The 15,764-nt window shown below is 33.3% G+C and overlaps 1 protein-coding gene across 2 annotated transcripts in view; it reads right to left on the reverse strand.

Annotated features, from left to right (window-relative positions):
* The window catches only part of sigmar (Tumor necrosis factor alpha-induced protein 8-like protein sigmar), a 134,367-nt gene extending 118,845 nt beyond the window's left edge, over positions 1–15,522 (reverse strand). Inside the window, exons 1-2 of one of the 2 annotated variants that reach the window (XM_089641782.1) lie at positions 15,124–15,522; positions 11,444–11,532 (exon numbers count right to left, since the gene is read on the reverse strand). In XM_089641782.1, the coding sequence (XP_089497908.1) occupies positions 11,444–11,456 (13 nt within the window). In that variant the 5' untranslated portion in view covers positions 11,457–11,532; positions 15,124–15,522. The remainder of the gene's footprint in view (positions 1–11,443; positions 11,533–15,123) is intronic. The other variant, XM_089641778.1, reaches the window with a different exon arrangement.
* Positions 15,523–15,764: the final 242 nt, after the last annotated feature.

Consider the following 15,764-nt stretch of genomic DNA (forward strand, 5'->3'; position numbering starts at 1 on the left):
TACACGCTTCAACAACGCATTGAAATTATTCAAATTCACTTGAGTGAATCAAATGCAAATCACCTTGAGTGATGAGGCCCATTTCCACCTCGGTGGCTCCGTCAACAAGCAAAATTGTCGCATCTGGGGCTCGGAAAACCCAAGAGTTATTGTTGAAAAGCCTCTCTTTCCTCAACGTGTGACTGTTTGGTGCGGTTTATGGTCCGGCGGAGTCATTGGACCTTACTTTTTCAAAAATGAGGCTGGTGCAACAGTTACGGTGAATGGATTGCGCTATCGAGAGATGATTAATGATTTTTCATGGCCGAAATTGGATGGTATTGATCTGGACAACGTTTACTTTCAACAAAACGGCGCTACGTGCCACACAAGCAACGAAACCATTGATCTTTTACGATTGAATATCAAAATAACACCTCTTATTGGAAAATCCTGTATGAAACACTACGGTTCAGGGTTCAACGGTGTTCGAAACAGGCATTTTAACGTACCAACCATCCATGACATGTCATTTTGTAGGTTTGATTGAATTATAATTGTAATACTTGAATTCAGTTAATCAATTTACTGTTATATCATGCTTTAAATTTTTTTTGTATAATTTTCGATAGCTCACTAGATATAAATGCCCGGCTGGGCGTAAAACCAAATAAAATAAAAAATACTAAACAGAAAACCCTTAGATAATTGGTTTAGCTTTTAAGGTTTGGTTGATATTTATACTGTACTCGTAACTCATAACTGTGTGTTTGTTTGCTGTTCCTGATAAATAAAAATAAAAACAAATCATCTGGCCTACATAGACCTTGTCACATCCAGAACAGCTGAGTTTATACACTCCATCTGTTTCCAGAGGAAAGTTAGTCTTTGCAGACCTCTGTAAGTCCTGTATCTTTGTCGTTGTTCCGAAGACAGACTTGATACTTTCCTTTCTCAATAGCCTGGCAATTCTGTCTGTCACATTGCGCACATAAGGTAGGAAGGCACAGCCTTTCGACTCTTGTTCAATTCTGTCTTCGTTTGGTGCAGATTTGGCTTTTATGATTTGCCTTGTCTGACTTGCTGGGTAACATATTAATTCATACATAAGCTCACATTTCACCACAACCTCAAATAACACATCTGCCCTGATGATGGACACTGCAATGCTTTTCGAAACGTTGGCTAAAGAAGGAGTTAGCGCAACACGGCATAACACCCCAAAAATAAATAACAAAAATGGTTAAAGGTTGTTTACAAGGTATTTGTTTTTTTTAATAATTCTACCATAATAAATCCAAAGTACCTGGATTTAGTTGATTTGTTATTTTAATTATCTGCTGACAAATTACATAAGTAGTTTGACAGCCTCAAACTAGCCTCGACGTAATATAAATAAGAAAAAAATATTAACAATAATACAATGACAAAACTAATAAAAAATATAATAATTATTCGAAATCTCCGTTCCATTTGTTCGGCAGCTGTCAGCTGTCCATTTATTGTTACGGTTTGGGTGCCTCGACTTTACAAAGTTCCTGCGTATTGACTGCAAAATATCTGCGCAGAACCTACTAAGTTCCTGCATTGTAGATAACCACAAAAATCCTGCGCAGTACCTACCTATAAAGTTCCTTCGGAGTGAACACTTTTCAACACTTTGATTATTTTACTCGATTTGACGATTCGCAGAATTAAAGGTACGATTACACTGGAGATTTTAACTTGTTTTTTGTTATAATCACAATTATTTAATCATCCCCCAAATTGTTGCGTATATATTTCATCAATGGGAACACATTGCATATTTTTATGTGTTCCCACTGAAGAGTGGCTTTCTACGCAGATGCTGCACTGTAAATACAAATATCCTACGCAGTGCTTACCTATAAAGTTCCTGCGTAGTGACTGCAAAGTTTCTGAGCAGAACCTACTAAGTTCCTGCACTAAGGTAACCACAAAATTCTGCGCAGTACTACCTACCTATAAAGTTCATTCGGAGAGATCACTTTGCATATTTTATTTTTTGAAATGTTTCAACGTTATCTTTTATACATTCGAATGTAAAGAATGTTGTATTATCCAAAAAATTGCTTTCATAATCAGGAAAATAATCTTTCAATTGTGAATGCTTTAGCAATCCTTACTGAACCGAAAAAAACTTAATTTTGCTCAGAGGTTTTGAAATGGTGGTAAAGCCCCTCTGGTTTCGAGCGCCTTATTTAAGTTCCGGCAAAGGAGTCGCTCTGAACGTGAAAGAATTTTATGCAGGTTTAAATAGACCGATAAAGTGTGTTGTGGGCGAGTCAGTGTGCCCGAAGAAAGATCAAATTTTCATTACATTTTCAAATGCCAAAATAATTTCTTGAGCAGACAATCGATTTATTGGCTTGTCTGAAGCCTAAAATTCGATATAATAATAACAATAATAATAATAATTGGATAATTTGTAGAGCGCCGTTTTTGTGAAAAATCACCTCAAGGGCGCTGTACAATTTATTTCCTAGGATCTACATTTGTTATTTAGAAAAGATACCAAAACATTCTTACCTGGCAAGTCACTTCCGACAAACACACTTGTATTAAAAAGTTTATGCTTATAAAAGATAAAGCTGCACGCAGAGGACACTATATCAAAAAACACTGGTTATCGTATGACCTTAAGTCTGCTATAGTTTTTATTTTAATTTAACTGTCTTAAAAAGCCTACAAATTGTTAGTTGTTATCATTTTTATTTATTTATTTTTAATTATTTTTAATATGTCTTATGTGAGTAAATAATTGGTGATATCTGGGCGTACGAACAATGAGCTCTACCGTGATTAAATTTATTCAGCTTTTTTTCAGATTTTTAAGGATAAACGTAATAGTAATTTGCATAATGAGCTAAGGAGCTATTAAATATTAAGAAACTCTTCAAATTATTTGCAAACCTGTTAGAAACGGTATTGCAGGCCATCAACGAATGAATTGATAGGTTTCCTGAAAAACTTTTTGTAAAATACGAATTTATTATCACGATGTCGGTACACGTGTTCTTCCTAAATCCTTATATTTTCGCATTTCGTCATTATATATTATCAAGGCAAATACAGGTGCATGAACATCAGCGCCCTTGAGGTGATTTTGCACAAAAACGGCGCTATACAAATATTATTAGGAATTTACTGATCCTTTGACATGACTTTTATCCTATATTTATGCTAAAAGTTCATCTACTAATAATTTTAAGAGATTCTTCGTAGATTAGCAATATTCATTTTTTTCTGTGTATTCATACCATATGACTTAAAATTAGTGTTGTTTCAAAGTGGATTTATGATAACACTTCTATGATTTTATAGTTCAATGAGTTCAGGGGTGGAAGGGGTGCTTTGGTGGGGGCAGTTAAGCGTCTATTGTTCCCTTTAATAAGGCTTAAGAAGCCTTACAAACCACTTAATAGGCAGTTATAAATACAATTTGATGCAAAAAAGTTTCGGCTTTGTTATTGATGTTACAAACCTGACGTTTGTGCCTCCAATAATCTCTTTAATGGAATAGAATGTTAAATATTTTAGGATTCATGCGGCCGCAGAAGAAACGTGGGAAGAAAAGTCTAATGATTTTAGAATGCATTTATCGTTAGTTCCAATTGACCTCGTTGACTTTTAAAATTTGCTTCCATTGAAGACTCCGATCAGAATGATTGTCCACGTCTGTTCCCTTTTATATATCAAAAATGACATCATCACTACGAGTTGAAATCAATAATGATTCTTATCATTATTGGCATGACAAATTCATGGATAACTTTAAAGAACATTAGTGGTAAGACTCTATAGACGCCGTCCGTAGTCGAGGGGTGAGGCTCTCGACTAGCAAGTTGGAGGTCGCGGGTTCAAATCTCGCGTGCGCAACTAAATTTTATTGTTTTAGTGTTATTCACAAATTACTCATTTAAAATAATATATATCTAGTATATTTGCGGTACATTCTAAAGCGGAAAATACTCTCTTTATCGCCCTGATGTAGGACCACTATTCATATTTGCTGTGTTTGGTGACCAGAGTTTAATAGCCAAGTACTTCCCCGCCTCCTTCCCCTCCCTATTACCTTCAGCCTCACAACATATAATCATATTTGAATGATTTGTGTAGTGCCATTTTTGCGCACAATCACCTCAAAGGCGCTCTATAAATATTTAGTACGTTTCTACAATGATACCTATATCTTAATACTAACTATAGACTAGTCAAACTATTATATCTCGATTGGGGATGGCGTAGTCTCATTGTGTCTCATTGTGTCTCATTGTATCTCATCGTAGAGCAGTTGGGACTCTTGAACGGTTTCACCAGGTTAATAATAATAGGTCTCAACGATTTGATATATCTCTTGGATGAAATTATATATCGCATTTCGTAATCGTGGTGAAATACAGTTTTGTTTGGAAATATAGGCCTAAATTCGGCTTACATTTGTATTCAAATAAGAACGGAACTAACTTTTGTGGAGAAGTCTTGATACATTATTATTTCATGAAATATTTAAGACAGAACATTGAATCAAAAGCCTATTAAATACCGTTGTCCTCCCACTTGGAACACCTGGAAGTATATATTTAATTATTTTTTAATTTCTGAGATTATTATAACCAAGGTGTTGATTCTCACTAAGCAATGTACTATCTTATGTAATGCGTTTGCATTGTTTGCAATGATGTGCAAAACTTGGACTGCTTCATCTGAACAATCGGTTTTCAAAATAATTTTAAATTAGAAGTTTATTCCACAAGTTTTCTGTTCATCTTCAACCGAATGTGCGTTATCTTCTGTCAATAACTAGGTACACATTTTAATTTTAATTCATAGCCTCAATAAATCTAAGTATTTTGAAGGATATTTTAAATATAGTTTTAGTTATACAGCATTGAAAAGAGTCCTTATACTGATGTTGAAAAAAAGCGGCCTAATAAATTAACTAGAACGGATCAAATATACCTTCCTTTATTTTCCGTAAAACTTCAGGCTCTGCAGTAAAACCAATTTACATAAGTATTCGATCCATAAAAATATAACGCGAGTTATAGAGATTAATAATTGCATTCATTTGATGTTAAAAAACGCCATTCTTTTCGATTAGTCATCCATTCATTTTTGGAGATTCTGACAATATAAGCTAGCGAAAACAGCATTAACGTCCGAGCATTCCACATATTCCTAAATAAATAAATACATATTTTTACAATCGGATGTTATGTGGTCGGCTATGTTCTATCTGTAGTCCCTTACATCCGGAGAACCGCAAGTTGGCGGGAAGCCGATATAAAACTAAGTACCAGATAACGGATAACTTGAACGCTTGTAAACTTCAGATATTGCCTCAAAAGCAATTTGAAATGAACCATTCGGATTTGAATAATAATTACTTGATTTTAGTTTGGGCTCGAAATGGTTTATTTTACAGTGTGCTTAATTGATACGAGTATTATACGCTTTTTGTGGTGTGTGTTAGGGTCTACGCATTTTAAAAGTTATTACTACCTAACTTACGTCACGTAGTAAGAAGGTAGAGGGGGGAGATATTAACGTGACCAATGACGAACAACTCATTTTCATGAAAATTAGATCGTTAGATAAATCCCTCTAATTTATTATGTTATGCTAAAGTTGACAGTGTTAATACTATTAATTGACACTGGAGATGGAAGTTTTTGAAATGGGCGAACTACAGACACACCCTCAAAATACCATAACTTACGTGGCTGGTACAAGGACAGTCATCTGAGTTATTCCAGGCTGCGAAGAGTTTACCAGGTGACGGTTGCCTCGATGATAGCCAACTTTTGATATTAAAGAGCACTAAAATGAGTAAGTACTACGAAGTAATGCAACATCGTGTGTTTTTAGTTCGAAAATTTTTAGATGCTTTAATTAAATACTGCGAGGGGAACACATCTTGGCCTTTGAAATAATCGATCAATGTCATACGTTTTTTTTATAAATCCAGAAAAAAATAATGTATCAAGCCTTTAAAAACTATTTTAAAGTTCAAAATTTCCCACTCACAAATCCTTTTTAAGTTATGGTTTTATTGTATGGAGTGGAAAATTAAGTTGTTTTAAAAATGATCGAAAAACATTTAAATATTTGTGCCTAAACTTTGCAAAATAAAATAAAACACTTTTTGGCGATGTTTTTTTACATGCATAAATCAAAACAGGCGGCTGGTGTTAAGCGGGAATTACCTACCTTATCGCCATCTACGTAAGGAGTGCTATTGTTAGCGGCTCGATTCTAAATATTACACGCCGTTGTGGATCGTCCCGCTGGATAAACCATCAGGCTTTGTCTTCATGGAAACGTAGAAATCCAGTTTTAAATATTCAACCTTTTCAAGATTTATAATTTCCAAGTTTGATGTAATTTTCAAAATATACGTATATACGAAAATTATTTTATTAAAAAGTAAGAAGTAGGGAAATGTTCCGTCTGGTGTGGCGTAATTTGATACGTTGGGGAGAAATAAGCGTGACACAAGTGACATAGGGGAAACTAACAAATATTTTTGCAAAAGTACATGACATCATATTATATGGACGAGGATGATCCTAATCAATGATGTGTTTTGCGAATAAAATGTCAACAAACCTTCGTCAACAAACTTCTGATAAAACAACTATTTTGATGTTATAATAATATAACATCAAAAAGCAATGAAGGAAATTACATTACGAAATGTAGCTATTAATGCCGTAAGAAAACTCACAATGGACTGTTCCGCGCAACGGAAAGCTTCATTTCGTAAATTGCTTTAAAACTTTCATTTGAATATTTGAATACACGTTCGGTAGAGTCGTCCCAGGTAAAAGTGCCCCTACTACGTTACTAGGTGTTGAAATTAAAATAATATATTCTGATCATATTCCAGGGTGAAACGCGGGGCAGATTGTTGTTCGCGTGAATACGAACAAACGTTGGTTTTTTTAATTGCTTCAAATGGGTTACACAACTTTGGCTTGAGAGCGTCAACGAATTTAAATGATTCAATTTAACTTTAGTTTAATTTATAACTTGTAGATATTTCATATAACACAAGAAAGGAAAAATTGTAATCTGTATTAGGGTTTACTCGTAGTTTCGTGCTAGTTCATGGTTTTGGAAACTTAAACTATTGTCTGAATTAACCCTTGTGATAGTCAACCTCCGGTATGTGATAACACCAGAAGATGAATCATTATGATATATATATTTCCACACGGGAGGCTCAGAAGAACATAATTTTTTTCGGGGTCTATATCATCTTTGAGGATGCTGTATGTAAAATGAAGGGGAGGAGATTCTGGGCAGGAAAAGGCATGATAGGAAAGTGGGAATCTGGGAGTAAGTGTGTCCAAGAGTAACAGACCTATGAACCCATCACTGTCACTTCGGTGCGAGGCGATGTGTCGAGAGAGTTGCGGCTGGAAAGGTTAATCCTCTGTATGAATACCACATCAATGATATTTTTACATTTTGCATTTTAAATGCTTTTCTAAAAACCATTTTGCATTTTGCATTTTAAATGCTTTTCTCAATGCATTTTCCATTTTAAATGCTTTTTTGCAACATTCTTCCTACTATCTCCACTCATCTTTTTTTCATAAGCCCCAAATATCAGTCGGTCCTCAACCTCGCTATCAGAGATAATTTACATTTGTCAAGTAGCTTCCTGGTAGGAGCCCTGGCAATTGATTACAAAAAATACTGATTCAAATACTGAACATGGGGCCATGACGCTGTAATATTAAATGTTAGATAGCAGTTTCTATGTTTTTACGTTGGCAACATTAGTCCCGCGCAAATTTTTTGTGGTTTCATAATCTGTAGTCACATGAAACAAAGTGTTTTTGGATTTACCATCATGTAATATGTTTGTTCTACATTGATGTCCATTATTAAATGACAAAATTGTTTAAAAATTCTATAATTATTTTGATTGTTTGACCTGAGAAACCATTTTGCATTTTCAATGCATTTTGAAAATAGGTATTTTGCATTTTGAATTTGAAATGCTTTTCTAAAAACCATTTTGCATTTTGCATTTTCAAATGGAAAAGTCTTGACCCATTTCCATTTTGCATTTCAAATGGTTTTGGGTACACATTTTGCACATCTCTGTAAATGACAACCTTCGTGGTAAATCAGTGAGCTCATTGGTGCTGAATCCTGAGGTCAAAAGATTTATTCATATTAAAATTGGCAAATAAATTCAAATATAGGTGATAGAAGATACTATCAGTGTTTCTCCAATCACGAAGCAATATTCTGATTCGAAGCATTACTTGAAATCGCTTTGACAAGATTTGAATAGCCTGCAATTTCCCAACAGTTCCCTGTTTCCTTCGCATCTTCCATTTAGTTCAACATTCTCCAAATGGAGGTGCCATATTCCAGGCAGAAACTTGAAACAGTTGTGTAGTAAAAAAATCAACCCATAAAAAAGGGTTTTTCCCATCATATATATATTTTCAATTTTCGACCCAGTTGCGCCATCTATTGGACCGGCTGGAAGCCATTTTCAGAGTGTTTTTTGCCAGACTGAGGATTTTCCCAGGGACCGGCTCAAACAGCTGTGAGAAAAGAAAATCAAAATTCAAATTGATGTATTTAAAAATGCACATGGCACAAATCAAAAAAGCAATTTTACTCCAAATTACTTGCACCAAAAAAGTAATAAGGTGGTCGCCATTGTGCCAAGGTTAAGGCAATCGATTAGGTTGGCGATTAGGTCACATATACTCCTACAAACCTTAGTTCCACTTCGATTATTATCAACCACTCAGAGTATGGTTACCTAATGCGTTTCCAATTACTTATCTTTACGATTTACAATTTCCCTAAAGCTAGCATGGTCGAATCAACATAAACTTACACTGTACCATATGTCTATGCACTGTACATATTAAACACAATGAAAATCGTTACATTAGGTAATCTATTGGAAATATTAAATTTAATGTAGGTACATAATTTGAAGGTCGACGGATCGGCAAGCCGCAAATAATAATTTAGTTTAAGTGGATAATTTAATAGCAATTTTATAGTTTCTGTGTAAATAATTTCTTGTAAGCTTCTATGGCGCACCTGTAAAATAAAATTTAACCTTTCATGGTAAAACTATTTGCCATAATTTACCAAATGGCTTGTAACTATTTATTTGCTACTATAATGTTCCTTGTACGTGTACGTGGTAAAACACATTTAAAGGTAATTTTGATGGAAAATTTTATCATGATATAATGAGCCAATTTCATTAAGAGATTTATCAAATACATAATCAAATTGTTGTGATATTGGATTTACTCATAGTCACGGTAATGTACCTAATACTGATAGTTAGGAATGTACAAATAATTTTTTAAGTTAATTCTGTTCGAATATAATGCACGGTACCAATACGGAATGTTACGAATATACAAATGATTTATTCAAAATTAATTCTATTCGAATATAATGCAGGGTACCTAATACTGAATGTTAGGAATGTATAAATGATTTATTCATAGTTAATTATGTTCGAATATAATGTACGGTACCTAATATTGATAGTTAGGAATGTACAAATAATGATTTATATTTAGAAAGAATGGGATATTAAGGAAGGGTTATTTTACAGAATTTAAACAAATCATCAAATTTCAAAGTCAAAATTCAAGTTCTGTGAAAATTCTATTCAAGTTCTGTTATTATTTATCATGGGCTTGTATAGGGCTAACAGATTCATTAATAATAACTAGCTGCTAATCCTATACAAATCTCAAGTATGCCCAACAGTTGAATTTGGGAGCCACACAAAAGGTACTTGATAAACCTACTTGATTCTGTGCAAAGGAGGGCGGTCCGTCTGATCGACAATCCATTGTTAACAGACCGATTGTCATCTCGATTGCACAGAAGTAATGTGGTTTGCTGAGTCTGTTCTACAGGTATTTTAATGTAGCCTGCTCGACGTACACGAGCGGAACACCCGTTCACAGTTGATGTTGGCTTTATGAGAACGGGCCGTTTTTGTGTAATACGGCTAGTATATGGAACGAGTCACCGGCATCTCGTTCATATAATCCGGGCATCTTCAAGGCCCGCATTAATAAATCCCATCCTACAGCCCCTACTTTAACCCGCCTCACAACGGTACCCAACCGGGTAGGGACATAGCTCCCCTGCCTTTAAATTGTACATGCAGGGGCGCTCTTGTGACGTGTTAAATGAAAATAAAAAATAAAAAAATGTCCCGGTTGTTTCACGGTACTTGGATAGTAACAGAACTTGAATAGGATTTTCACAGAACTTGAAAATTAACTTTGAAACTTGATAAATTGTTCAAATTATGTGCAACAACCCGACCAAAGAGTTTTTATACTGTCATTAAACAGAACTGTATTAACTTTATCATATTTAGTGTGTTTGTAGTGATACCGTGTCACCCTAGAAAATCCTTGTTGATGTAGGTTATAGTATAGAATATAGATACCAAGAATTGTTGAGTTTTAACCATCTGTCTCTATATAGTATTTTGTGTGTTTATAGTGATACCGTGTCACCCTAGAAAATCCTTGTTGATGTAGGTTATAGGGTAGAATATAGATACCAAGAATTGTTGAATTTTAACCCGCTGTCCCTATATAATATAATATGTTGATAGGAGGTAATAAGGTTATAACTTATATCGATGTTTAATACATTCTTCTATATTGATGCAGGTCTCTGTGCTGCACTAAACGTTCGACTAATAAAAAGAAAAAATCAAATTTGAAACTTTCTCAAAAATCATACTTCATTAAAATTAAATTCCTTGTGTACATTTAAAAAGAATGTTAAATTATTTCTGCCATCCGCGGATTTCCGACATATTCTTTCATCTTTGTCCTTTTAAATTGTGGCATAATATTTTGAATAAGTTAATTTTTTCATCCTTTTCTTTTTTAATGTAATTTTTTTTTCTCTCTTTCTTTCTTTTCTGTTTTAAAAAAAATAATAGTTTGTTACATTTTTATTGCAATTAAATATCATGGTCACCCTACATGTGTACAGCATTATATTGTAATGAATAGGCTGATAGGTACCATGTAGGTATCCAATTCGCAGAAACGTCAATGTAACAATATTGTTATCTTAATATTTGAATTATTTTTTTTAATATTTGTACTATTTTAAATATCTTATAATCTTTATACTATTTTTTTAATATTTTTTTAAATTATTAACCTCAACACAGGCTTGTCCTAGTGAGGTTAAAAATTATAACTTTAAAAAAAGATACAATGTAAAGAAACGATAAATAAATAAATACATCAGAATAGGTATTGGCCGTGCAAAAATAGTAGCGTAAAATGTCAACATTAAATTTGGCAAATCATATTGCTTTAATAAATGATTAGTAATAAAATAAAATAACATATAAATAAGGTTAAATAATAAAATAAAAACAAAAGAAACTCACCTGCATGCAACATCAAAACGCAAACGGGAAAGAATCAAAAACACAAAGCGAAAATCAGTCCAGGTGAAAACGTAAAAATAACGATGATTCTGAAAAGGAAAATAAGAGAAAAATAAGTCAAATACAAAATAAAATCAAATTAAAAAATGATGCAAAATTGTTTTAGTTCAAAATAATCATGTTATACTTTGGAAATAGGTGTTAGTTTTTCGGGAAAATGCAATTTGATACGTGGTTAGCGAAGGCATTATCAAAATAATTAATTGCACTGTTTTTTGATATTGTGGATAAAATTTAGAACAAATTGGTTACCTATTTTATCGCAAAGATCTTTATCGTTTAATTTCGAAAATTTTATATCTTATCGACGTATCTTTTTATTATTTTTCTTTAATGTTATTTTTTAATCGCAATGATAAGAAACTTTATTATTGTGGTTGGAAAATGTCCTCCTTACTAAAACGTTTTTCAAATTTTACATAGCTGACAAACAACCATTTACCCTCCATTAACAGTTGTGTAAGATTTAAAAAGAGTTTATTAGTAGGGCCTGAGTTTTATGTAAATGGAATTTATGTTTTTATCGGTTCATCAAAAATAATTTTAATATTGATGGAATTGATACATTATTTTTTGGTCGGGTTTGAGTGTTTCATTTTTCAATGAAAAATTATTATTAATCGAAGTGTTATTAGTTTTTATTATCGTGGCTTTCAATTTCTTTTTTCATGCAGCACAATACTAAATGTAACTGAACATGTTTATTTAAAACAAGAATGATGTTTAAAAATCGTGTGATTTGTTTTTTAAAATACAGCTTGTGACAATCGAAGTATACACTTCATACTGTATACACTTCAAGAATTGTTACATTCTTGAAGTGTATACAGTATACACTTTTATTGTACAATTGAAGTGAATTTGAATAATAATATACATACGTGGAGATAACACATTCTGGTTTAATACATTATTATTCTACTCTCGCAAAGCTTTGGTGATATTTCCCATTCGTTTACGGTTTCTTTTCATTTCTATCGTAGAGACATTATGTATACTCGTACCACTGTTTTTTTAATACTTTTTCTTTATATATAGATATATATATATTCACGTTACTAATGTCAAACTATGATAAACGTTTAAATATATAATGAGGGGGTCGTAAGGTTTTTTTAAATTCATTATTTGGCCTATAGAGGGGTAGCGACACTAAAAAAGGTTGAGAATCGATGCCCCAGATCAAAAATGTCATCTGCATTGTATACTCCAAATGAATAACCCCAAGAATTACTGGTTAAAGTAAATCAGGTACGTCTCCTAACCGTAATTTTGGTAACAAAAAATATATATTTAGAGCAATAAAACCATTGATAATTGAGACACAAACCTTGTATGAATACTAATTTTAGCACGGTTTTGTTTATGAGATCCTTAAGGCGATGCACTACGTCGTGTAATATTTTAAATTGAGTCGCTATCAATAACAACCCTTACGTAAATGGCGATAAGGTTTAAATTCCCGCTTAACACCATCCCGCTGTTTTGATTTATGCAAAACAAACATGACCAAAAAGTGCCTTTTATTTTATTTTGTGGACGTTCAGGCATAAATATTTATTTTTTTCCGATCATTTCATAAATAACTTAATTTTCTACATTATACAATAAAATCATTACCGAAAATGGGTTCGTAAGTAGGAGATTTTGAACTTTAAAGCAGTTTTCATAGGCCTTATACATTATTTTTTTCTGGGCTTATAAAAAGACTTATCTAAAAAATACTCGATTATTTCAAAGGCCAAGATGTATTCTACTCGCAGTATTTAATTAAAGCATCTGAAACATTTCTAGGCGACCAAATTTTCAAACCAAAAACACATGATTTTGCATTACTACGTATGGCATCGCCTTAACACTCATAAATTATCAATGTTCACAAATTCATAACATTTGGCTAGTTTCCGTACGATATACATACATCCTCTTCCTTTTCACCACACACACATAATTGCGTGGCCTATAAATAAGAATTCACCATCAGTAAGAATGAAGTGATGTTATTCATGTCGAGACGTTAAGCAAGTTGAACTATCGTTGTCCTCACTTTGCACGGTGACCTCCGTCCCACACTCCAACTCAATCAGAGTTTCAGCTTCTCCCACGATACTTTTTATCCACAACATGATATAACCTAACTATACTAAGAGTAGTCAGGTAACTAGGTATTGTCAGTAACGCGATGCCTTATTGATAAGTGGGTATCAGCTAATTACGCCAATTTTGTATTCACACGTCCCCTTTGTGGAGTTGGGTAGGTATTAAATTATTCGAATACAGTTTCTACACTTCTTTCAAAAACTCAGTTTATTATATGTATAAATCAATTGAAGTAAAATAATTAATTCAAATGCGTAAAGTATTATTGTACAGACGTGTATCGATATATAGGTATCGCAATTAGATTTGACACGAACACAGTTCTCACACAGATGCATTGCTCGAATACAGCATGTTATTCGACTTATTGAATAATTAACCAAGCATTCTGAAATTCTACTGAAAATCACTATACTTTTACCGAGCTGAAAAACTGTAATTATTTGAAATTCCCACGAAAAAATGTAACAAGCAGTAATTGTTGAATGAAACACTAGTATATATTGAATTATTTCGCAGATAAGAGATAAACCGCCATAGCTCAGTGGCCAGAGCTGTCGACCGGAAATCGAAAGGACACGGGTTCATGTCCCGTTGGCGTCATGTATCTTTTATCAGGAGATTTTTCAATGTGGATGAGTGTTTCAGGCTAATAATTATTGCTTATAAAATAATTGTTACCCTTTGTGCTATGCATAAAAAAAATCTTGTCTTAAACATTAGTTTACTTAAAAATAATAATTAATATAATAGAGTTATTAGTTAACTTTATAATTAGGTATTTTTAATGCGGTGACTTCCCCGAAAGCAGTAACATCTCTACAGATTATCAGCTCGATGATGATGATGATAGATGATAGTGATTCGAGTGATTAGTATGAGATTGTTTTATTTTTATCATCAGTTCAATACTTTATATTTATTTTCATAACGATCCAATTCTATTAGAATGGTATTTTTGTACATCGGTAAACAAATAATAAAAATCGTAGAAAACATTAAAAAAATAATTTCCTATAACATAAAAATATAAACGCTAAATAAATAAGTAAGTACTTAATTAATGTTGGTAAATAAAATGTTGTGTGTTCAACTAAGCATCGCGCAGTGAGAAATTTGTCAGTTTCAAGTTAATTCGATGACTCAATTTAGTCAACAGTCATTGCTGATTATTCATTCAACTTGCAAGAAATGGGAGTGTTTTATTTAACTTTGTATTATTATTTGTATAATATCCAAACAGTCGTCTTGGCTGGATCCTTGAATGTACTCAGTATGTAACAGGAACTGGGGACAGAAAAGAGGGGGTTGCCTACAAAAAACTGACACCTGCCCTCTTTCATTTGAAAGGAAGAAAGGCGTGTAGCAGAAACGAACCGTTAAGATAAATTTCAAAAATGAAATTCAAATTAACTAAATAAGCCAAACTTTAGAATATTGAAAGGATGACTAAATAATAAAAGCAGAAACAAATTGAAGTGTTGAGAGTGACAATTTAATTTTTGAAAAGTGCTACTCACAGTGACAGTGACTGCAGTCCGTCAAAATACACTGGTAAATTATCCAAGACTCCAACTCGATCATAGCAGAGGCTGCCATGGTGCTATCAAAGCTCAAAATCAGTATTTAAAACACACTTTTAATTCAAAACACTCGAATCAACAAATTAACGAAACAACACAACAAAAACTAGACTTGATATATCAATATTTTTGTCTGGGATTGAAGCGACTGAAGCAACAACTCGATCATGAAACTGATTGTTGTTTAGCAAGTTTTTCAGGAAATTGTGTTCTGTTTTCAATTCGGATGTGTTTATGTGATGGGATAAAGAAAAACTCGCAATTTATCAAGCGAATCAGAACACAACCAGACGGGGCGATCCCATAATAACACTGACAAAGTGAGCAGCGAACAGACTACATCTACACCTACAGACTACCGAGTCCGACCAACTGACATGCGCCCTGTTACCAGGGAATGTGAGTGTATGGGTAACGCTGGCTGTCTGTGTCTGTAAGCTATCAGCTATGTATAGTCTATATCAGTAAGCAGTTACCTGTGGAAGATAGGTTTACCTGTACGGTAATATTACTGTACCCGTGGGACCAGGTGTCTGATGTTTGGTTAACTTCTCCCAGTGGAATTGTTAATTAATTAA

Source organism: Hesperophylax consimilis, chromosome 2 (genome assembly GCF_061612785.1).
Source record: "Hesperophylax consimilis isolate HC1 chromosome 2, BYU_Hcon_1.0, whole genome shotgun sequence".
In the NCBI taxonomy this organism is placed as follows: Eukaryota; Metazoa; Arthropoda; class Insecta; order Trichoptera; family Limnephilidae; genus Hesperophylax; species Hesperophylax consimilis.